Genomic DNA, 24990 nt, shown 5'->3' with positions numbered 1-24990 from the left:
GAGACGAGTGAAAAAAAAGCTTTGTCGTGCAGTAGGTGCCTGCTCCATTTTCACCCGGCCTGGGCAGAGAGCCACGGCTGAACAGTCCATTAGTTTAGGAGAGAAGGAACTTCTTAATTGCCTCCTCTCTCTTCTATTTTTGCTCTGCCTCCATCTTTCTCCCCCTCTTACCCCCTTTCAGCTGGCTGAGAGGACAGGTACAGGAAACATTCATTAACAGCCTGGAGCTTGTTAGCCTTAGTGAAGCACTCTTCACAATATGTGCAAGCGCCATCTCTGAGGGCAGCTCTTGAGTGTGTGTGCATACGTGTTTGTGAGGAGGCTTAGAGGTGAGGGGGGCTAAAGGGTAAGGCAGGGCCAGGGGAGGGGGGGCGTACTTGTTTGGTGACCCGGGGTCCTCCAGCAGATGAGGGGAGTGCTCCTAAAAGAGATCTTAACAACATTTTGAACTCAATGAACCATGTCACCTGCAAACAACCATGGAGTGGGAACAAATATTTCACCTTTAACACATTTTTTTTACACTTTTTTTCATGAAAGCACTGGATGACTTAAGATGAGTCCACAGGCGTTGGATTGTTTGTGAGGATATTTGTTTGGAACTGCATTTAAATAATCATTATAGACCGAGAGGTTTTAGCGAAAGCTACCGGAACATATTCTTCCACTTCCAGAAACTGCATTTTTGTGTTTTGACTGCCACATTGCAATCTGCATGGGCAACATGTGGCATTAGTCTCTACCTTAGCTCTGAACTCTCATCAAGCCACAACGTAAAAAAGTCAAGCCTGGTTAGAAAAGTTCAAAACAGACACTCAACACTCTGCCACCCAGCTTTTCCAAACACACCCTGTCATTTGTAAGATGTCAGCCTGGCTCTCTGCACTGGTTGGACAGCACGCAGGAGAGTTGTGTGCCTTTATTGGCTTTAAAAGATAATGACATGCCTACTGCCTGCCTCTTACCGCTGATCCAGGGTCAGCGAGTTCCATAGCCTCCTCGAGGTTCAGGTTGAGATTGTGGCTTGGTAAAACTGCTCTTGTACTTGTGGTTGGGAACAACAAAAAGGACACTTGTATTTTGATCGAAGCACTCATAGCGAGTTTCCTGCACGGTGGCTACAACTTTCCCTCACAACCCTCGAGTATGAGAATAAATAGCTGCCACCCATGCAGTTGACAAGGCAGTCTCACTCTTTCACCATCAGTGTAGCAAGCTCAAGGCCACATGCCCTTTTTCATTACTCTGAACACGCCAGCTGTATTGTAACTACAACCAATTTCCTTGCAGTCTATAAAGCTGTCAATCAAAATCATACGGAATAGGGAGTGGAGGTGGGGGGTGCAGGGGTGGAGCTGGGTGGGCTGTTGGGGAGGGCCGCGGGGCTCCAGACCAGATGTCAAGAGTTTTAACACTGCAGGACGTGTCAGATGGAGGGGAGGGGAGATGGGAGGGGGGCGGGCTGGAGGGAGGGAGGGGAGCTCATGTTTACCTGTAGAACAATCAACACAGTCAGACTACAGCAATCTTTTTGAAGTTTCCATTTATTAAAGTTATGAACAAAGAGACAAATAAGTTATATTTTTATTTGTTAGAATTCTATCAGTGTTTGAACATTAATATTTAGAGAGCTAGTACAATTTTCTACTTTCATGGCTAGCTTTTGACAAACCCAAAGAAACAGCTGTCTCTCTCCTAGGATCGGAATATAATACTGAAGGGGAGGTGTCAATGTTGTCTCACAAGACAGTTAGCAATGAAAGTGTGCACCTTAAGGCTTTTTTTTTTTTCTGTTATGGTATATCATTACATATAAACTCTTTAAAAATATACTTCTGTCAAATACCTTGACAACTACTATGTACACTACAAAAATAAATTTTCATATAAATAAATTATATGGCATACATTTATCTTTGTAACTGAAAACAGCATACATCCACACCAACCGAGACCAAAATGGCAGTCTGGAAGAACCAATGATTTTTTTTTTTTCCTTTTAAAATCCTCTAAGAGCTATGATGAGACCTGTAGTGTAAAACGTTATATACTCTTTTTTTTCCTATTTAACATTAGTAAGCACTTTATACAGATCAAACTCCATTAATGTAAAAACATTAAACTGTAATAGTGTTTTTCAATAGACATAAAAATCCCTGCATTTGTTATCCACTGGCATCACAACAATAATGAAAGAAAAAAACCCAACATATTTTATATTACAAAAATATAAATATCGCAATTGAACGAAAACAAACAAAAAACATTTAAAAATGAATAAAATAGTTGCCAGCTATGATTCTCTCCGCTACTGCCAATGTGACATCGGGAGAAAACAAAAAAAAAAAAAACCAAACAGAACAACCTATTTCATGCAAGCAGCTGATGTAACTTGGTAAACAGGAGGAGCAAAACTGCAAAGACTTCTGGGAAGAGCTACAAGTGTTGGGACAGGAAGTTGTAGTGCCTGGGGAAGTTACACGTTTGCATGCTGCCATAGACACACATGCAAATATAAACTGGCCATTGCTGGTGGAGAGAGGGGCTGGCAGTGTAAACTCTGACCCCTGAGGCTCTGGGCTGTGCAATTTAGCAGTTGAGGGGAGACGTCCAATTAGTGTCATGGCATTATGTTGTGGATTTTTATGAGCTGAGGTCAGCGGGGACAGCTGTGTCAAAACTGGGGTCAGTTGTCTTTTACTGTCACAAAAGGAGAGCATAAGACACACACACACACACACACACACACACACGGACATGAATGATTACACACACACACACAGCACATTGTCAGGCCATATAGGGCTTAGCCCTTAGCAGGCTGCATGGGCTAGCTTATTGGATGGACAGAAAGAGCTACTTTAAGCGAGATATTCCTGTGAGTGAAGTTTCAATGCAGTCAAGTGCCATGTTGAATCGGGTCATACAGTATACAGTCTGAGCTTTAGCTTATCCACTAGACATAGCCACTTAGGGTGCACAGTGAGCACTCTGTGTTGACCCTGTTCCAGAATCAGTAATGTGAATTTCCCTGTAAAAAGGTAGAGTGAGTTTCTGAGGTGGGTTGACTGCTCGTACGTCAGTATATGATACAGAACCTGTTTTGAGCCTGCTAGGGTTAAACAATACATAACCTCTTACAGTAAAATACAACCAGAGATCAGCCTAACAGACAGTGATACAAAGCTGAGAGCAGAAACAGGTTCCAATGCCGAGGCGATAATAATAATTAAAAAAAAAACAATTTAAGGAAAAAAAAAAAAAAAACAGTTTTTAAAATTTCTTCATATCAGCTCATCTTAAATAGCACGCATGGCGTGTCAAGTTAAACAGTAATTGTTTCATAACTACCACAGGTTTGTGATAAAAATTTATAGTTTTACAAGCGTACCTTTATACAATAATAAACACTCACACACGCACACACATATATATCATAGCTTGGTTTGATAATTCTAACAATTTCCCTCATGTTTTAAATGAGTGCAAATGCTAGTCTGTTCTCAGGATGTATCTGATGAATAAGCCAGAAAAAAATGGGGCTGTTTCACATTATACAGCCCTACTCACACCTTCTACACACACACACACACACGCGCGCGCGCGCGCGCACACGTACGCACGCACACACACACACACACACATACATAGACAGATCACTTCTTTTGTTTAAAGAGACATTTGCATAGTTATAAATGTATATTATTTCAAAAATATTTTAAGCAGCAACAGTGAATGCTGACAGGTATTTTTTTTGCCTAGATGAAGCTTCTTAATGGCACAGATCCACAGATAAGTGAACAGTAATCAAAGATCTATCACTCTCATACAAACACACATTTACACACACCATATAAAATGGCAGCCCCAGTCTGTTAACATGAGGAGTTGTACAGCTCCTAAAATTATACCTACTTTTTGTTCATATTTACATATGTATACATCTTTTAAATATAGATAGAAATATCTAAGACAATAGTCCACTGGGTTACAGTAATAATGAGCACCATTATGGAAACACTGGCAAGTTTCTCGCTGCTTGGGGTCAGGGGCGAGCCAGGTCGGGCTATGCTGGGCTGGGCTGTGCCAGGCCGGGTCAGCTGCTTAGTAATACAGAGGAGTCCATCTTTGGCCGTAGAACTTCAATTCGCCAGAACTGGAAACAAAAAGGACATTTGAGGTGTCAGTACTTTATGATGAAAGAAACATTTCTAAAAGGAGATATGTACTACAAATGTATTTGCTCAATCTTACCTCAGCTAGCCCGTCTGCCACTGTTGCTCTCAGCTGCCTCAAACTCCAAATCTTGGAGCTCCATGGCCTCCACCTTGACTCCTCTGGCCCCCGTGTGGGTGTACAAAGGCACATGTGGATCCTGGAAGGCCGGCTCTGGCTCCTCCGGCCCCGATGGGCAATAACTGTCCGTTGCAGTGGATCCTGGGTAAGAGGAAACGGGGCTCTGGCTGGACAAGGGGGCCGGGTGAACGGCGACAGTGACTGAGGCGGATGCTGTTACTGTGGTGATGGGTTGGCAATACGGGGTAGGGTTGGGGTGATGGTGTGGGTGGTGGTGATTGGACTGTGGGTTGTGGGAAGAGCGGCCTCTCTGGCCTGCTGAGTGTTCTCTATGGCCGTGTGAACCGTAATGACCCCCAGCCTCAGTAGCAGTTTCAAAAGCGTCCCTGCGAGGGCGGGCTGGGGGTGAAGCCTGCCAGTGCAGCTGGCTCTTGGGGGCCCTGCTGCTGTTTCGCTGAGTAGCCCCTTGCTGAGGCCCAGAATCACAACCCTGAGAGGAGACAGACTGCAGATAAAAAAAGAAGAGATATTTATTTCTATAATGTGAGAAACAAGAGTAAATTTGCAATTAGATTAGCAACACAGTGGGCAATATTTTCTTACGGAAGACACAGTATAGGCTGGAGGGTCAGGCTGCCTTTCTGAGCGCCTACGTCCTGATCCTCCTCTCCTTTCCTCCTCTGTCCTGGCTCCTCTGCCCCTGCTGGTCTGGAGGTGGTACTGCTGCTCCTCTGCTCGAGTTTGTCCTCTGTGCATGTGCAGGTTGTAATTCTGCAGCTCCTGGCTGATACCAGACACTGTGGTGTTAGAGCTGTACTCAGAGTCTGACGAGTCCGAAGCTGCACCAGAGGTGGTGGTGGCCGCAGTGGTGTGGTGAGGACGGACTGAGAAGTGGACCACATAAGGAGGGGCCTCTGGAGAGGGGGTGGGTAACCGGCTACGACCATCAACTGGTGTTACCTGAGCATTGGGAAGAGAGAATGAGACATGGAAGGAAAAAAAAGTTTAACACTCCTCCTCTCTATGAAAAAAAAAAAGAATGTATCCTGTTTTATCTAGATTGTGTTGTTTTACAGTTGTATTTTTTTGAGATCTTACCTCTGGATAGGGTCCAAAGTATGATAGTAATACTGGGAGAAGGACCAATCCATTCAGTACTCCGAGAACTGTTAGGATGGCTAACACTGCAAAGAAATACCTGCAATACAACCCACAAACACAAAGAGTTCAATATGGGAAATAAACCTAAAATATTAGGTAGAATAAAACTCGGCATGGAAAAACACTGCATGCAAAACATTAAATTTCCCTTCGGCCTCCTCTGTGAAACAACGTAAAAAGTAAAAAACATAAAAAAAAAAAAAAAAAAAAAAAAAAAAAAAAAAAAAAAAAAAGATATACCAAACAGATGGGGAAAATTCACGACAGGACCAAAAAAACAAAACTGTTCAGATCAAAAAAGACAAACAAGAGGTGAAACAGAGCAGGTGAAGAAACAAAGAAAATACCTGTGCTAACCGCAGAGGTTTAGACGTGGGGAGACATGTGCAAGATCAACCATTACACATGCCCGAAATAATACTTCCACAAAGACACCAGCCACTCCCCAAACAAACACACATATATAAACCCCCCCACAGACAGGCAGGCATGCACTGTGGTTTGGAGGAGCAAGAGCAGAAATGTACCTTGTGTGTTTCTAAAGTCCTGCCAAAGAGGGTTAGTCTTAAAGATGTCACAGAGAGAAAAGAAAGGGGAAGCATAATTAGCATAATTAGCCAGAGCTGGTTAATTCAAAGGCAAAAAAAAAAAGAAGAAGGGTGGGGGGGGGGGGGGTTTGGTGGTGAGGGTACTCTCTCTTGGATGTGTGGTGTATAAGCAAACACGGAGAAAACAAAGCAGTGAGGAATGTGAAGGGAGGGTGCAAAGAAGGGTAAAAAAAAAAAAAAAAAAAAAAAAAAAAGGGGTGAGGGGAACTTTGGGGCATGGGGGGAGTACAAGAGGACAGGGGCTTCTCTCTCCTCTCTGGCTCCAAAAAAAAAAAAAAGAAAAAGAAAAAGAGAGAGAGGGAGAAGCAAACAAATGAAGTGAAGGGTATAGAATTTAAACAATTTAGTCTAGGAAGAAGAGAAGGGGACCCTAGGAGTACCACCCCTCCCTGGCCTCTCTCCCTCTCTTTTATTTCTTTCTCTCTCTTCTCTGCCTCTCTTTTCTCTCCCTTCCTTCCAGCTAAGCCCCTGTGAAATTCCCGGCCACTCCACAATCCCCTCCGTCTAATTAAATCTCCAATGTATCAGGTAAGACCCCCCCAATCTCCACTCTAAATCTCTCACTTGCTGTCCAATCCACCTTCCTTCATTTGGGCAGACTTTCCTCCTCATTGGTTCTCCCGTGGAAGCTCTCAGGTTATCAGGGACACACTAATGACACTAATGAACCATGAATCTCCTTTTGTCTGACTGAATATAACGGACTAAAATCTGCAAGATCTAGTCCGTGGTGCGTTATTTTATTTCACGTTTGATTTATATTTCACATAGCATTCTTTACCACAGGCTTCAAATCAGAGCAGAGATTGATCTACCCTACAGGCAGATGAAGTGACTGTGAAACACTTGGGCTTCTCACATGGACCCCACAACAATGAGACCAGCGAGAGTTGTTTTCATTCTGTCCTGAGACAGGAATATTGACAGGATTTTTGACAGAACTGCATGCTCCAGGGGGTTGTGTGAAACTGCTGGTATTATGGGGAAATGCATGGACGATCAGAAGATAATTCCAATTTCAGGATGCTAAAAGCGGTTTTCCACTTAAATGAATTCACATACGAGAGAACATTACAGAACACAAAGTAAATTATAGTTTTCTAATAATGCTAAACTTGGAGGTACTTGTGCTTCTGCACCATTCAGGTTAATAGGGAAGAACAATTCATATTTTCTCAGGTTGTAAGGCAGGTGCGGTTAAGTTGGTCGAGCGGGTTGCCCACTAATCATGTGGTTGTCAGTTCGATCCCTGGTTCCTCCTGTCTACATGCCGAAGTGTCCTTGGGCAAGGCACTGAATCCAAAGTTGCTCCCAATGGCAGGTGGCACCTTGCATGGCAGCTCTGCCGCTACTGGTGTGTGAATGTGTGCGTGAGTAGGTGAATGGGATTCAAACCATAAAGCGCTTTGAGGCCGCTATGGTGATAAAGCGCTATAAGTACAGACCATTTTTGATTTACTACACGTGTCCCCTTACGTGACACAGAGCACATAAGCAGTGTGTGTGTGTGTGTACTTGGCACCATTACGTTTGGGATTAAGGGGGAAATACTGGTAATCAATAGATAGTGAGAGAGATTGCCTTCATCCATTGCTGATATATGAAATACTGAACTAATCAATAAGATAAAATGCATCAAAAGAACAACAATAAATTATTTCTGATGTATTTCAAAGTACATTTTTGTCACTTACATTTTTTTTTAATGCAACTGACGGGTTCTTAAACATACTGGATGAAAGGCAGATTTTTAAATTTTTTTTTTTTTTTTTTTTTTTAAAGAGGAAACCTTTTCAATATAAAATTGCACCCATTTGGTGTTCAACAACCTTTGAGAACGTGCCTAATTCAGGCCTTTGGTGGTAAAATAGCATAGAAAGATTGCACCTATAATTGGTCTTTGATTTACTTTCTGGTAAAGATCTGTCCACTCACCCACACTCGTCATACTTTACAGTATTTAAAGCCCACCCATCCCTCCATCTGCTCTTATTAGATTATCATAAATGTTTCTGTAAATTGGACTGAAATAATTGTGTCCTCATCATGGTTAGCATTTCCATTCACACCAGGAGGGGTACACGCCACGTCACCTTTGGACACACACACACACACACACACACACACACACACACACACACACACACACACACACACACACGCATCCACGCACGCACGCACACACGCGTGCAGCCCACATACCAGGCTCAGTGCCCCGCCGGGCTGTTTAGAGTGAAAACATTCACAGGGCTGACGGGGAAACTCAGGGAAACATTTCTTTCGGCGCAAGCAGAAAAATACGAGCTGGGCCTGTTGTTATTGCACCGTCTTGGGGCGCTGCTTTGTTTGCTCAGACAACAGCAGAACCTTTAAATGGAGGCCCGGGACTGAGCCAGAAACTATTGCGCACCACTAGAGGTGAGGAGAGAAGGTCTGTAGGCCTCTATAGTTTGTGTGTGCATGTTTGTATGTTTCTCTCCGAGTTCGTGTCTGTGTGTGCACGCCATCATTGACCCCCATGATTACAGGGTCAGGGAGCAGGTTGGTGTGTGTGTGTTGGTGTGTGTGTTGGTGTGTGTGTGTGTGTGTGTATATAAGGGGCATTTGCATGTGTGATTGTGTGGGTGTGCATACATGAGCGCAGGCCTGTGCACATGATATAGTTTGTGTGCTTTCACATGGAGTTCAGTGCTCCCAGTTCTTAAAGGAGCAGGCCAACCAAAGTATACATCTACCTCATCCAGCTGTAACCAAGAATGTGTGCACAAACATGTAGTCAGGTAACCCCATAAGTTACTTTAGATTACACACTGAGCTCAGCGGAAACTTCTCATAACCCTGCAGGGTTGAGAATGTATAGAATTGTTCATTTTCCTCTCTCGTGTGCTGGTTACTTTCTGTTTGATGCTTACGAACATACACACACAGAAAAGGAACCATTGACACAGAACCTCCACAGTGTTTTAACGTCGGCTTCAACGTGCATCTCCCCTGTCTTTTCACAATTGTCTTCTATTGCCCCCCACTATGTAGAGGAATTAGGCTAAAAATGGTCACAAGTGTGTATTAACTGAAAATAAAATTTGAAAATGTGTACAACAAATAGATTTTGAATTCTTAGAAATGCATGATGATCCAACCCACAAAAAAAGTGTAATAATGTAAAACAATATAAAAAAAATTCACACATGACAACTTAAATAAATATTTATATTCTATGAACAGATTAACTTCAACTTCACAGATGTGATTATATTTGCTTTATAAATTTGGAAAAATATTGGGGTTTTTTTTGGGTTTTTTTGCTGTAAATTATGCAAAAATCATTGTAGAAATTTGGAAATCTTATTTTTCCCTTTCAGACAATGCAATACACGTTTGTGCCCATTTTGAGTCTAATTTATCTGCGTACCCCATCCTGTTCCTGCTTCCCCTACTTATAAATATCTAGGGCAGTTAAACGAGCTGAAAGGGATTACAAAAGCCAGAGGACTTTCCTGCTCTCTCTCTCTCTCCCCCTTGCTCTCTTTCACTTTGCTTCCCTCTGCTACTCCCTCCAAGCCCTCTTCCTCTTCCTCCGTCTCCTGACCTTCAACTCTCCATCCTTCCCCCGGTTTCCCCTAAAATGTCAGGCATGAAAGACATTAAGGGGAAGAGAGGGAGGATGAAAGAAAATATACAAGCGGAGAGCAGAATGAAGACAGATAAATGCTTGTTTTTAAATGAAGTTTCTTGGAGATCATCCCCCAGAAATGGACAAAAAAACAAAACAACAGTTATGTAAATGGAAGCTGGAAAAGGGATGAGGTTTACAGAGAGGGAGCACGAAATGGAGATGCGGGTGGAAGACAAGAAAGAGATTGAAGGAGGAAACGGGAAGAGAGAAGCTGTCATGCATGATTGGTGTCTCAGGTAGATTCCTGTGTGACATACAGGTTGAGGCATGGTCTTGATGGTTCACAGATGCCACATGATAACCTTGGTAAGCGCAATCCTGTAGCAGTTTATCAGACGGTTTGACTTTGTACTCACCTGACGATGAAGTCGAACTCGGAGCCTGCGAGCATTAGAACACCTAATAAAGTGGAAAAGGCTCCGTCGAGCACTGGAGCAAACATGTGCTCCAATGCCAGCACTGCCCGCTTGTGACGATCCCCTATGGCCGTCAGGAACGCCTACAACACACACAAACGCACACTTTACGTCTCGTTCTAAAAGGGGGTCATTTATCCCAAAACCATTCAAGAATAAACCTCACACAGTGTTATAAAGGACCTAAATTGAGACTTTAATTATTGACCAACAATAAACTTTTCACCATTTAAGGGAGACTTCAGTGTTTAGGCTCAGAATCACACACTGATCGTGATTACGTATTCATTTATGTGTATTTTGTTTGCCTACCAGGGCCACATGGACGGTGAACTCCACTCCAATGCCCACAGAGGCGATGAGAATGACAACAGGGACGGCACTCAGCTTGATTCCCATCAGCCCCATGAAGCCGAACAGCTCCACGGTCATGAGAGAAAGCACCAACACCTGAAGAGAAAAGAAGTGGCTTCTGTTAGAAAGGAGCTGGTTCAGCCTATTTGAAGAGTGATTTTATACTTTAAATCACACGTTGGGAGAGAAACAGGTTTGGTTCGTTCGAATTTTCGAAAAACGAAATTTGTGTCGTTAATCATCTCGGAGTTTAAAACATTTTCAAGGAAAAATAACCATTTACCAAAATTATATAGTAACAAATATCCATGCCTTGAAATAAATTCTTTCAAGTGATTACTTTAGGTTTTTCATGACACAAATGTGTTTTTCCAAAGGATACTAATAGTGTCTATTAGTCAATTATAATGTGCATTTACCAGGTGAAAGAGACAAAAACCATCTGTAACCATAGTGGGTGAAATGATCATAAATGGAAATAATAACTTTATTGTTGTACAATAATAGAATTCCGTACATGTGGCGTGTGAATCTACAGTTGACCTGGACTTTTTGACTGTACAAAGATAGATGAGGGGGTAATGATACATGAAGATGATATGTGTGAGTATCTCTGTCTTATCGATGTGCCAAGTATTAACCATACGTGTGTGTGTGTGTGTGTGTGTGTGTGTGTGTGTGTGTTGTGTGTGTGTGTGTGTGTGTGTGTGTGTTCGGTGGATCCTTTGAGCACAGTAGCTGAGAGTAAATGCCATTATCAGCTGACAGGTGTCAGGTTACATGGGGCCCAAATCCTTTGAAGAGGGCTGAGGTGGGCAGGGAAGGTAGTTGTTTGTGTGTGTGTGTGTGTGTGTGTGTGCGTGTGCGTGCGTGTGTGTGTGTGTGTGTGTGTGTGTGTGTGTGTGCGTGCGTGTGTGTGCGTGTGTGTACAAGTGAGCAAGCACGGAGTATGTGCATTTACGTCCACGAGGGGAATTTTAGACTTTATTCTCCAGTGCGTCCTGGGTAATCAGATCATTTGATCTTGATCATGTTCAGAGACTTTAGATTAAACTTGCAACAAGACTTGGAGACACTATTCGGTGTAAGTCAGCTCAGGTAAAATGTTGTATGTGTCTGTATTTTGTTTCTTTTAAGTCACAGACCCTTTCTGATGCGAAGTGTTAACAGCAATCAGTATGAAGTGGATCAGGATCTACAATCTGGACAAATCTTGAGCCACGACACCAGATTTAAACAAAGCCTCTGTCTACATGGTTACAACGGAATTCAGGGCAAATGGCTACGAGCGTTTGAAATGGCTTGAGGGTTTGATGTTATTGGGCTAGCTCTGCCCTGGTCCTTGATGCCTCTGCATAACTTGTCTTTTGATCTTGCTAGTAAAGCCTGAAGGATGAACATGAAGTCCCCTCCTCACTTGTTTGAGGGCCCGGGGGGGGGCCTGGAACACTGCCTGTTGTAAAATACAACCCACCAGAGAGAAAAAGCAGAGTGCTCCCTGCATGCGTTTCTGTGTGAATTATGTACCCGTGTGTTTACACGTTCAGACTGTATGTGTGCCGGTATATACATACATGTCTATGAGCGCTCAAAGTGCGTTTGTGCCCTTGCCTGTGTGTGTGTGTGTGTGTGTGTGTGTGTGTGTGTGTGTGTGTGTGTGTGAATGCGTGCTTGCTTGTATCCTTGGAAACTCCTCGTGTCAGAGGAGCAAGAGAGGACGAGAGTGGCGGATGGAAATAAAATCAAACTTTTTTATAGGTTTAGAGTGGGAGCCAGTAGCCGGAGCAACTTTGGGTCCTCTTCCCATTCATTTCAGCATGGGTGTCTGGGAGTGTTGGACTAGACTAAACAGACTGACCGTAACAAAACAGTACAAGATAAACTGGCGACTGGGGCTACGATAACACACAGCAGCCCCTTCTCCTTTCTGGCTCTTTCTCTCTTGACATGCTTTCTGGATCACACACACACACACAAAACAGTAAAAATGGAAGAAGGCAAGAAAACAATAACTAAGTTAAGGGTTCTTTTTGTTGTTGTTGTGTTAGAGTGGCCTTGTTTGTGACATAATTAACCGATCAAAACAGCAATTTATTTTACGAATCAAAAGTGGGTAACAAAGAATGAGCAGGTCCATGTGTATCTTTCTCAACAATCATCGCTTTATGGATACAAGTCTGGTTTTCTGGCCACAACCCACCGTGTGTATGTATTTATGTGTCTGTCTGCACTCAGAAACTTACTATAATGCCGGCGGTCCACGGGTTGAGCAGGAAAAGGGCACAGACCAGAAAGGTGCAGGCGAGCACAACACTGATGGACAGCAGAAGCCAGTGGCGTAGACTAACATACTGTTCCCAAAACAGGAAAGGGTAGCCGTTGGGGTAGGAGGGGAGGCCTTGTCGGCTGTAGTTGCCGCAGATGGCCCGCACGCTCTCGATGGCCTCCACAAACTGTGGTGTCTCCCGGAGCCCGTTGAGGTAGAAGGGGAACTGTGCGTATTCGATGGGCTCAGCGGCCGGAACTGGATAGAGAGACAATGAGAGGAAGGTGAATTGATTTAAAGTCAAAACAGACGCTCTTTGATCTTTATCTCATTAGCAACAGTCGATGAGGATTTTGCGCATGGGCAGCCTTGCAAGATGATACAATTTCAATTCAGAGAAATAAGATTGCTGAGGAATGTCAAGGAAGTAATCAGATAAATCAACAATAGCCAAAATGACATCTGCAGATGATACTTGTCTTTTCTGATAAAACAGCATTATGTTTTGATCATTTGGTGTATCTGCAAAATCATTTGAGATCCTTTAGCCAAACCACCAATATCAAGGCTTCCCCTCCCTAATCCAGCTTTGTTCCAAGAGACGCTACATCTGCAGGCAAGTGTTAGTGAGTGTGTGTGTGTGTGTGTGTGTGTGTGTGTGTGTGTGTGTGTGTGTGTGTGTGTGGTGTGTTGGGACCTTGGGGTGCTGGTGGTGGTGGTGGGGGAATGTGAAACAGAGCTCCATTGACTCAAACCTAGCCAGCCTGTGGCCCAGCCTGGCTAATGAGGGCCTATCAGTTCCAGACACAGCAGACTGTCAGGCCTAACGTTGATTCACAGTAATTACAATGTCAGAATCACTGCCATTACCACACCCTAAACTTAGCGCCGCCACATAAAGCATAACATAGATGCATAAACACGTATACCTGCCTGTCACTCCGCTATGAAGTCATACGTGGTGCAGAATAAACAGTGTTTTCATTGAGGATTTTGCTTTCAGTGTAATTAACAACACATTGCTGAATATGGCAGCATCTTAAGAGGAATCTGTAACGACACATCTAACTAATACTTCTCTTTTTTCTTATACAATTTCATATTTTGGGCTGTCTGGTGTTGGTGTGAGTGTGTGTATTCCACAGTCACCGTAGGGTCAGACGGGAGCACTTGCTAACATGGTATGGCCCACTATAATCTCAACTATAAATTTCCATTAGAACCCCAGTTGGCTTTTGGCCAACGTTGATCTGCTCCAGGGGGCTCCTGCACAGCCAAGGACTCCGTGCTGCTTATCCAATCACATCCTATCCCCCCGTCAAGGACTTCCTGCTTGTTATCCAATTGTGTTTCCCACCCAAACCCAGTCTCTCCTTGTTATCCAATCATTTTCCTCCCCCGTGGAGCACTTCCTGAGTTGTACCAAATCATAGGCTAGAATCAAATAACAACATGACTATACTTTTTATGTGACTTACAGTCTGTATGTGTGGTAGGGAAATGAGAACAGGGTGTGTGTTGTGTTTGGGGTCACTGAGTTTTAATAATGTATGTATGTGTGTGTGTGTGTGTGTGTGTGTGTGTGTGTGTGTGTGTGTGTGTGTGTGTGTGTGTGTGTGTGTGTGTGTGTGCGTAATGCTAGGGCCCCATGGTAGTCAGGATTATAGCATTCACCACAGGCACTATTAGAAGAACAACATCGAGTTGTGTCTTGCTCCTCAGCTTTGCAACCCGAGCTCACACATGCACTAATGCACACACACACACACACACACACACACACACACACACACACACACACACACACACACACACACACACACACACACAACGCGGTGGTACAGTAAAGTCTACTACCTCACTTAGAGCTAAGAGGCAGACAAGGAGCAATAACTCAAACCACAAGAGGTAAACACAGCTCACATGTAGCAGCCGCCTTATGGAAACCAATGCGCAGACCAATGAGCCCCACAAAAGTAAGGCTAAAAATTTCAGTAAGCAGTTTGTAAATGAAATTTGTTCAGCTGTACCAAATTGTGGGTATAAACTTCCACATTTCAATTAAAAAATGTCCCCTTGGGGATTAATAAAGTAACTATCTACTGCAATGCTGAAATGCTAAATGTGTTGGAGTTAACAACATTACCATTGAAATGTCCTTCCTTTTGGGAAAAGAAAAACTCAGTTCCGTCACAGTTTAGGGCACCCTGCTCTCAACTGTACGGTAATTTGTGAACTTATGGCAGGCTGACTTACTGCTGAAGCGCATCTTGGGCATGGAGTCGGTACGCTCGTGGAGCCACTCAGGAGGGTGTGGACGAACGTTAGCCTGCGAGGCAGCATACGCCACGGGATCGTTGCTGACCCAAGCGGTTAGGTAGATGTAAAAAGCCCCAGGGTGGATGATCCCATCTGCATCCACAAGCCTCTGATGAGTCAGCTACAAAACGCACAAAAGAGATCAATTAATGAAGAGAATAATTACAAATGTAGACATTTAAGTTCTGTTCTAGCCTCTAAAGTGGACTCTTAAAACACAACTTTCAGACACATACTTACCTTCCTGCTTTACGTCCCTTCGCATTCACATTAGGCTAAGACAGACTTTGAAGTTTGAAAAATGGAATAATTTGCTCATAGAAAAAAAAAATTAGATTGAGGTAAAAGGAAAAAAGGTGGAGCTTGCGGTCATTAAGTATACACTGGACATGTAAAAGTATTGTGGAAATCAGGCGTGTTTAAACCATAACAGTCCACAGGTGAGCAGACCACAGAAATGCTTATTTATACACACGCATGACTGCAAGAGAACGGAGCAGCTTTCAAAATACGAGTCAAATATTAGCCCCTCTCTCTGTACTACCAAAGAAAAATCAACAAGTCAAACACTGGTCGCCTTTCTGAAAATTCCCGTACTTCTGATCGCAGCTTCCCAGAATTATCATGCCACATTAAAACATGGAAAATGTTGAATCAGCTTCTCCCTTTACATACAGTAGATATTGGCGGGCCAACCTCAGGCCCGATGTCCTGACCACTCTTGAATAAAATTCTAAAGGAGGCCTTGCAGAACTCTCCTGTCAAGAAGCAGCTGCTTGCTGCTGATGCCTGTGATACCAAGTGCTCGTACATTTGTGAAAGGAGAGAAACTATAATCTGGCGTTTTAGCTATTGGACAGTAGTTCAGGGTGTGTTTTGATCTAAACTCTATTTGCCCAATACTTTATTACCACATACTTGATCATCTATCACTGCTGTGCCTACGGGCAACAGGGGATGCTGGCATATGCTCAAAACCCCACATTTCAAGGCAAAAGTGGTAATGCCTTGAATATCACTGTGGAACACCAAATCGCATCGTCAAAACACTATTAATATTGCTAAGCTTGGATTTCCCTTTACTAAAATCTCTCAATTAAAGACTTTGTACCACATTAGTCTCCGTTAGCATCGAGCCAAGCTTCTGGCATCCACCCGCGAAGCTGCTGACCAAACCCATGAGTGTTTCTGCGCTCCGTTTCAGTGGGTGTCATTTGCCTTCGACAGCTGTGGTCAGCGAGCAGACTAGAATGGCTGTCTCGCTCAGGGCTGTTACTTTCGCCCTCCCATGTGGAAGCAGAGGAGTGTAGCGTAGCATTGCTACCTCCTGAGAGATGAAACCATTACTGCACACCGCGCTGCCACTCTCTCTTCTAGGAACCATAAATCCCTCTTTCACAGTGGCAGGTAGTTTTGGGGGGGGTTGAAGCTGGACTCATGGGGTTAGGTAGATGAAGAAAGAAGTTTTTTTTTGTTTGTTTTTTTTTGTGGTGGGGGATGGGGAGAGAAAAATTGCTTGAGTTCGCGTAACAATAAAAAAATTGGCTGGAGTCCCTGAGCGCGTCTGTGTGCAGTTAACCTGGTTGTTAACACTGAAGGAAATGCCACCCAGCAAATGGAGTAGAGCTATAAAAATAACACAACATCTGTACAAATGTTGCTCACACTTGGTTCTCCTGACCCCTATTGGTACCCAGAATACCTGGCGCCACAGACCCACCCGACCCGAAGAAGAAAAGAGCTCTTGATAGCCTTAGCTTGGCCTTTTAAACTTTCCATCTCTTCTTCCTCCTCCTCCTCTCTGTACTCGCCTCCTTCTGTATTCACTCACTAAAGCTTTATCTTTCTATTGCTGTATTTTCAAACCACGCACACAAGGGAACGAATGGTCACCCAGCACAGAGGCATGTTCGTAGGGACAGATCAAAGGCAGAACACCTCTGCACGGATCCACAGAGTGGCATATCAAAATAAAACATCTAGCTTTGCAATTGGCCAGGGTTGGAAAGAATCTGGTCCTCATTTTGGGCCAGAAAAAACAAACAAACAAACAAAAAAAAAACCCGCTACTGCTCCCAACAGACAAAAGCAGAACACACATTCACAACATACAAATGCACACACAGCGCTGCCTCAAAAGAAACCACGTGTTTCAGCTCCCTTCATTGAAAGAGGACACAGCAGTGGAGCAAAGGAGGGAGGAAGAGAGACACAGTGAGGGAGAGCGGTAGTGCGAGCAGGAGTTATAGAGACGGAGTGAGAGAGAGAGAGAGAGAGAGAGACGGATTCCAGAGGATCTGGATTGAATTTAACAGCGGGATACGCAACAACTGTATGTCTTCAAGCTGTCACGGGAAGCCCAGGCAGCTCTGCTGGCGGCCCCCACGCCTCACGGCAAGTACACTTCCCTCACAGGCAGAGGAAGTGATGTCACGGGGCCGCACACCAGGGCTGCCTCTGCTTCCTGTCAGCTAGTGAAAGGGATGGGAAAGAGCAGTATGCTGCTGCAATGGAGTTTATTGGATAACGGAGATAGCCAAAACAAACATCTAAGAGTAATAGGGTGGGGGGGGTGAGTCTTCATATATCTGTAGACATGCACAAGTTGAACATAGATTCACACACAAATTATACATTTAAATAAACACAGGTCACAGCAGAGCTATTTGTCAATTATCTCTGCTGAAAGTGATATCTGTTGAAAAGGACATGGAGGGTTTTGTGTTTGAGGTTTGCAGAAATCTTGGCCAAGAATTTTGTTTTTATATTTCTCCAGTTTCTTATCTTCTGTTTTCCCTTTTTCCTGCCAAAGAATGCAGCCATGCATCCACGTATGTTGTTTTTTGGAGTTGTAACTATAAAAAAAAAAAAAAAAAAGCATGCAATGCCCTGTTGAAGCTGAGAAAGCTTCCTCACCACCACAAACTCAATGTTTCCCTTCATTTCCCTGTTTCTCCCCCATTTTCTGTCATTATCAGCTGGTTGGTATCTTTCTGCTGACATATAAGAGACTTGATTTGAACTAAGTTTCTTTCTCGACCTCCTTCCGAGGTGTAAGCTGCTAACTAGCTTGGCTTGAATCATTTTTAGATGTCAACCACTCCTCCAGTGCCACAGTCGCTTATTTCAGATGGAGATTGTCAGACGGTGAAGATAACTGTCTTTGTTGCGTACTCACTCAATTCTTTTTTGGATTCAGCTGAGGTGCAGCATCAATTTCTCCATCATTTGCTGTGCATGCACAACAGTTTGGAAACACAATTTCATGGACTTCTTTTGGCTCTGTCAGCATAAATAATGACATCTTGGCATGTGCTGCACTCAGACCAGCAGACAGCAAAATGTGTCTTCTCTACCAAACGTATACCACCAAACTAGAATTCCAAGGCACAGTGAGCAAATAACACAAGCAACATGTTTTAAGCAATTTTTATATATTTAGTGGATCAGTTTGTTGGAATATAAATTATATCAAATAATATACCACTTTTGCATGATGGTGTGGATTTTTGAATTGAATGAAGGGAAAAGAAGGCACTTTTCCTTTTAATGTAAATTCCATTTAAACTTTCTGACATACAATGATTGTCTTTATTGCAATAGTCCAGTACCTTGTTTAAATGTAGAAAATAAGCATTTCTCTTAAACAGTAGTGGACCTCACTCATTCAGCTGCAAAATTTGGCAAACTAGATGACTTCATGATTTGTCAAAATATACACCAAATATGCAAATATGTGGTAAAAATGTAAGAATTCTCCTTTATTGAATCTATTTCATTTGAACATTTAAGTTTTTTTTTAAAATTATTTCCACAGTTTTCTGGAATCACTGATAAAGTGTCAAACTGGAAGGCTTGATGCTCAAGGGAAACAAATTACTGTCAAAGCCCTGCGAATAAGAGTGCATCTCACACATACACATACACACACACACACTGACAAACGGTTTAAATGAAGAGTTAATAGGTTTTTCAGAGGCAGGCTGCAGATCCAGTGAGTGCTTTAAATTCCTGGGTTCGGTAAAGTCATCACAGACAGAAGATGAAGAAAGACAGAGAGAGAGAGAGACAGAAGAAAAAAAAACAACATACGATGGGACAGAAAGGCTTTGACACTGGTGCGAGAATCTCTCAAGTCTATCCGTCGAATGCATTATATCCTGAACATACCTGGCTGAAGTTAATAGGCTTGTCCCTGTGTCCCGTCTGCACCAAAAGCTTGTACGCCAGGATGCCATCATCAGAGCCATTGCTGTAGTTGGCGAAGGTGATGCGGCCGGCCTCCCAGTCCTTGTCAAATGCCTGCTGGAGACCTGCAGGAAACCACAACAAGACAGATTGGTTAGATGTGGATGTTTAAAAAGGTTACATGCCCCGTTATCTTCAATCCTCCTCTGCAACACACAGACAAAGCACACAGTTCACAGGAAAAACACCACACATAATAACCCGGCACAAATAACACAACACTGCAACCTAACCCTAACCTTATAATAAGCTTGATTTATTTAATATGATAACTTGGTTCCATTCTCAACCACCAAACATGACTTCAAAAGCCTAAAATCTGCTGTTTTTAATTCAAAGCGATTGTTAGAGACAATATCAGTAACATGTGCCTCCTTTTCTATACTACTCTCTAATCCATATGTGTATCATTCCGCTTCTCTCGGCTCTCCCCCAAGGCCCATGCTGTGGTCCGTCTCTGGGAGATGTTGTTTTGGGTCTCGTTCCTTGGCCTGTCTGGCTCCAATTTGTCCCACCATTGCAGAGCAATATCAGACACAGTTCTCTCTCTCTCTGCCCCCCCACCCCCCTCCTCACTCACACACACACACACACACACACACACACACACACACACACACACACACACACACTCTGTGTGGCTCCCAGCCGCCTCACACACAGACTCTCACAATGTGTTTTATCGCTAAGAGCGAGTCAGCGAGTGTGTTTTCTCACTAAAAATGAAGCCATGCTTGGATTGGGTTGACATGTGAAAGATAATAGTCTTGTTCCATGGCAATTTATAGTTCTATATACTTCTATACACTATATAACCAGGAATCCCAAAGTGAATGCTGCCATTGAGAAAAATGTACCTAAGCTTCCATACATTAAAGGTGTGCACATGCCAAATATCTAATGTTTTTTGAGTAATACATTTAATTTGAAAATGATAAATACTAGCATGAGTAATACTAATATGAGTTAAATATGTGTCTGTGACTGACAATTTGCCCCGCCAACATCATCTGCAACTTGCTGCCAAAGATTCTAACACACTGTGCATTGCATAAGGCAGTTGAAAACTGTGACCCCCTCGATTCAGCCTCCTCCATAAGCCCCACTTGTGGAAGACACAAGTGATTTTAATCAGCTACTGTCAGTGTCCATTTTGCAATCCCCTTCCTACTTCTGAACTGCTGCCGAACATCTTGTTTCCTGCAGATTTATGTCAAAACACAGAAGAAAATTATGATCTCACAAATGTTTCATGAAAAAGTAAATTATTTCCATGCTTTAACTATCCTAGAGAGTGATGTTAAATGAGGTATAAAGAAAAGAAAATCAACTGTGATGTCAGTGTGATGGTAACTCACACTGACTCTGACTCATGATCCAACATCTGACTAATTTCATTGGAAATAAAATTGACAAAATAGCGCATATGACCAAATCCAATTTGGGTTGGGTTGGGTTGGTCATTTTATATCAAGCTTAATTTCACCTTGCAGCCAGTCCCTGAAGTAGTGAAGCCACATGCGGGGCAGCTGTCCATTGTCCTCCTTCAGCACATAGCGAACAGTGTGGAACCTCTGGTGGAGCTGGTCCAGCAGTGGCTGGTTCTGGGCGTAGTCAGCACGCTGGGTCACCACGTACATGTTGTAGAAAGAGAAGAACTTGAACTGGGCCCCGATGAAGTCGTACTCGCTGGTCTCTCTGGGTATGATGTCTGTCAGCTCCAGGCCATCCCTCACCTGGGTGGTCCCGTACAGGCTGACTCCCAGCAGGCAGAGGAACAGCACAATCACAACCACCTGGGTTCAGAGGGAGGAAGACACAGCTTCATCAATCAATTCACTGCACATCAACCTGCACTCATTACCTCTGACAGTGTGTTGCATATTCTGAATAAGTGAAAAACTGAAATATAGACGATGAATGCGAAGCCTTAGGTGGATTTTAGCAACATACTTGAAAAGATGCACAGGAGGAATTATTTACTTTAATTAATTAGTGACAATATAGTGTAAAGATCTCTGACAGGCCAAGAGACACATATGATTGTGCAGATTTTAGGAAAACTTTGAGGTCAGCCAAACTTATGAAGAAAAACCGAAAAAATTAACTCTAAGATTTTTGTCCAAATTGTCTATTGTTGCATCCATCAAAGTTTGCAGAATGATTTTCTGGTTCAGTTTTGACTAACTGCGTGCAGGCTTACCGACCATTACATCATTTTTTTGTTTTTATCCCCAAATAAGCTGTCTGCTTGTTTACAATTTGTCAGACTTTTTTTTTTTAAACATCATAGCAAAGCTGCCATGCCATGATGGCCAAAAAGAAGAAAATAAGACCCAGATTGTAATAAACCAGATTTTTCCTTTGAGTCATTCAGCAATAATGGGAGTGTTGGATTAAGGCATCACAGGAGTGCATGAAGCAATTTGGTAATATGAAGAAACATTTGACAGTGTAATGAAATTGAGGAACATTTTCTAGTGTCAAGTACAGGCCACCAGATGATTTCAGTTCGGGAAGGCTTTGAGAGGACTGGCCACCCACGAGACTGAGGTCAGGCTGTGTGTGTGTGTGTGTGTGTGTGTGTGTCTGTGTGTGACTCAGATAGGACCGGACCACAACCTCCACCCCAGATTTCCTCCATCGACTCTATTCACTCTTGTGACTAACCCTCCCCTTCAAATTAACACCACACTGAGTCAGCACACAAACACACCTTTACCTCACACAGAAGCTATTCTGCCTCTTTTTCTCTCTTTCTTCTGTACAAACAGACACAGAGAAATTAAACTCACCTTGGTGGTGGGCTGCAGAAGGAACGGAGCGTAGTGCTTCTCAGCAAAAGAGGCCAAGGTCCAGCGGGAGCAGGGGGGCTCGAGGCAGCGCAGGCCCCGTGAGGCTTCTCCGACAGGGGACAACAGGTCCCGAGTGGAGCTGTTGTTCTCGGGACTTTGGCCAGTTGATGAGGCTGCATCTCCCTGAGGAACTGAGCAAGCACTTGAAGTCGGGGCAGCATGAGGAGGTGCAGGGCGGAGATGGGAGAAGGTGGCAGAACCTCGAGATCCCCCGTTACTTCGGCTCCCACTGTTGTTGTTGCTGAGATTGCCGTTATTGCTGTTGCAGCTGTTCCTGCTACCGCTGGCGTTGTTGTTGTTGTTGTAATAGTCACTGTTAGGGTTGCTCCTAATCGGAGCTGGGTTGATGGGCTGCACAGAGATCTGGGATCTGGGCTCGGCTGTGGTGTAGAAGGCCTGAGTGCGAGGGTCATACTCTGTCCTGAGCTGTACCGTGGACTGCATGGTGATTTGGGTCTGCTGGGCGAATCCATGGCTACTATAGGACGGAGGGGGGCTGCTGTAGCTTGGGGGAGGCGTGCGATATGAGGGAGGAGGGGTGCGATATGATGGGGGAGGGCTGTAGTGACTCCCGTCTGCCCCGTCCAGGTACGCCTGAGGCTCGATCTGAATCACACGGTTGGCACATGGGCTGCAGAGATAAACACAGTGGAAACAAGTCAGACCATGGACTGCTGTGAAAGAAAATGTAGAGATTAAATGGTGAAAGTTTTAAGACATACATACATACAACATTAGATTGTGTGAAATAGTTAAGCGTTGCATTGCATCTGTAAAGTATATTCATCAGCCATATGTTATTGTGTATCTTCTCTCTGCCAAGAGCATGAAAATAGAGCTGAAACCCAACAATGGAATTTAATAGCGTGTGTACACATCTGTATGATCGCTGAGCCAACAAGCATGCCCAGGCTGGCAGGCAGACTGGTAAAGTTTAATAAAGACTATGACAGATAAACACACAATCAAACAACCACGCAGCCAGACAGAGAGAGACGTCTTCAGCAGTAATTAGGTTTTGACTGAGGGGGATTAAGGCGAAGATATCTCAGAGATAACCGTGTGTTTAAGTTATTGATTGTCAGATCAGACATCTGAGGAACAGATAAAAGCAAGAACTAAAAAGACAGGGAAGCAGTAACCTTCATCAGAAAGAAAGAACGCCTTTGTGTGTCCGTACGTGTGTACAGTGTGTGTATGCACACCTGTGGAAGCAACAGAAAATGTCAAAACGTCTGTCTTCTCGTCGGTACAGATCCATGCTGAGGATGGCGGGGAAGATGAGCAGCACCATGGCAAAGTTAAACACCACCACCACAGCCGCCTGCAAGATACACAGAAAACGTTGTTACTTTGTGGGGAAAAAAAATTGCTTTTATCAGAGAAAAGGATCAGACTTGTGACTGATTTCTATTATTTGTATTCAGTTAAAAACTGATACAAGACAGGTGGTGGGTGATACACAAAGCAGAAAGTAATGGTGGGATACATTCTAAAGGAACTGGACTTCAAAAAGGTGTCTTAAAATCCAAAAAAGAAAGAAAAATAAACAGAAGATATTTTTTTTCCAGACCATGGAAATGCAAAGAAAAGTTTTTCACATATTACCATCTGTGAACAAGTTTTAAACTGCAAAATGATTGTGAAGAAGCCTCAAACAATTATCCTGTTTAAACCTTAAGTACAGATTAAACTAACACGATCTGAAAAAGCTCATGTCAAGGAAAAACTGCCTTTCAACACATTTTCAGTTCCTTTCAAGACAAAAACACTGAGTGTGCAGATAAAAAGCAAGGCTTGTGTGTATGTGTAATAGAAGCCAGTACAATGTTGTGGTTAAGTATTTGAAGGTGGTGCACTGGAGCAGAGGGTGGGGGTTGGGGTTAGGTTGGGGCCCTGCCCAGAGTACAATCTGGATATTGCGTAGTTGCCAGACCACTACACACACACACACACACACACACGCACGCACGCACGCACGCACGCACGCACGCACTCACACACACAGGCCTGTGTGTGTGTGCCAGACCACCCAAGGAGCCAGAGGCCTGCGGGGCCTGAGGTGATGAGCAGGCGCTGCGGCTGCACAGACAACACACACACACACACACACCCCTTACACAAAAAAAATGCACATAAACCTACATATCTACTGCCAGATTAAAAAAAAACTGTACAGCCTCCTACTTAAACCACACCTTAACACCACGCAGAAACACACACACACACACACACACACACACACACACACACACACACACACATCCTCGCCCTCCCTCATTCCTCAGCTCTGCTCAGTCAACGAGAGAGGAATAATGTCAACGAAAGTTAGAAGAAAACCTCTGGAAGTAGAGGAGAACAATTAATTCTCAATTGGCCCACTAACATCCAGACAGATACAGTACGACTCTGCTCACACACATAGTGACCGCTAGCTGACCCCACAGAGGAGATATTTATCATCACATCTGTCCTCTGCATATGAACGTGTGTGTTCCTGTGTGTGTTTTTGTGTTGTTATCGGGACAAGATTCTTTTTTTGTTCATACGTTAATGGATGGAGGTGAATGATAGACATAACGGAGGGAAGAGAGAAAAAGGAATCCAGGCAAGAGTCGACCACAGGAAGCGTTTAATGCTGATAAAGAGACACACACGTACACAGCGGCACATATCTCTGCACTGATGTGAGGTTAAGAGACGAGCGTCACTGGTTGTGGTTGTGATGTATGCGTGTGTGTGTGTGTGTGTGTGTGTGTGTGTGTGTGTGTGTGTGTGTGTGTGTGTGTGT

The 24990-nt window shown here is 43.6% G+C and overlaps 1 protein-coding gene across 2 annotated transcripts in view; it reads right to left on the bottom strand.

Moving 5' to 3' along the window:
• Positions 1 to 1534: 1534 nt before the first annotated feature.
• Positions 1535 to 24990, bottom strand: part of ptch1 (patched 1) — a 54223-nt gene continuing 30767 nt past the window's right edge. Inside the window, exons 13-24 of one of the 2 annotated variants that reach the window (XM_069138366.1) lie at positions 23405 to 23523; positions 22140 to 22830; positions 20831 to 21140; positions 19267 to 19409; positions 15034 to 15217; positions 12755 to 13035; positions 10470 to 10607; positions 10098 to 10240; positions 5395 to 5494; positions 4900 to 5256; positions 4255 to 4801; positions 1535 to 4156 (exon numbers count right to left, since the gene is read on the bottom strand). In XM_069138366.1, the coding sequence (XP_068994467.1) occupies positions 4256 to 4801; positions 4900 to 5256; positions 5395 to 5494; positions 10098 to 10240; positions 10470 to 10607; positions 12755 to 13035; positions 15034 to 15217; positions 19267 to 19409; positions 20831 to 21140; positions 22140 to 22830; positions 23405 to 23523 (3012 nt within the window). In that variant the 3' untranslated portion in view covers positions 1535 to 4156; position 4255. Of the gene's footprint in view, positions 4157 to 4254; positions 4802 to 4899; positions 5257 to 5394; positions 5495 to 5984; positions 6022 to 10097; positions 10241 to 10469; positions 10608 to 12754; positions 13036 to 15033; positions 15218 to 19266; positions 19410 to 20830; positions 21141 to 22139; positions 22831 to 23404; positions 23524 to 24990 lie in introns of those variants that run through there. The other variant, XM_069138367.1, reaches the window with a different exon arrangement.

Source organism: Embiotoca jacksoni, unplaced genomic scaffold (genome assembly GCF_022577435.1).
Source record: "Embiotoca jacksoni isolate LCO1_2020_lvr unplaced genomic scaffold, fEmbJac1.0.p SCAF_8, whole genome shotgun sequence".
Classification (NCBI taxonomy): Eukaryota; Metazoa; Chordata; class Actinopteri; family Embiotocidae; genus Embiotoca; species Embiotoca jacksoni.
This window is presented reverse-complemented; position numbering and strand designations above follow the sequence as displayed.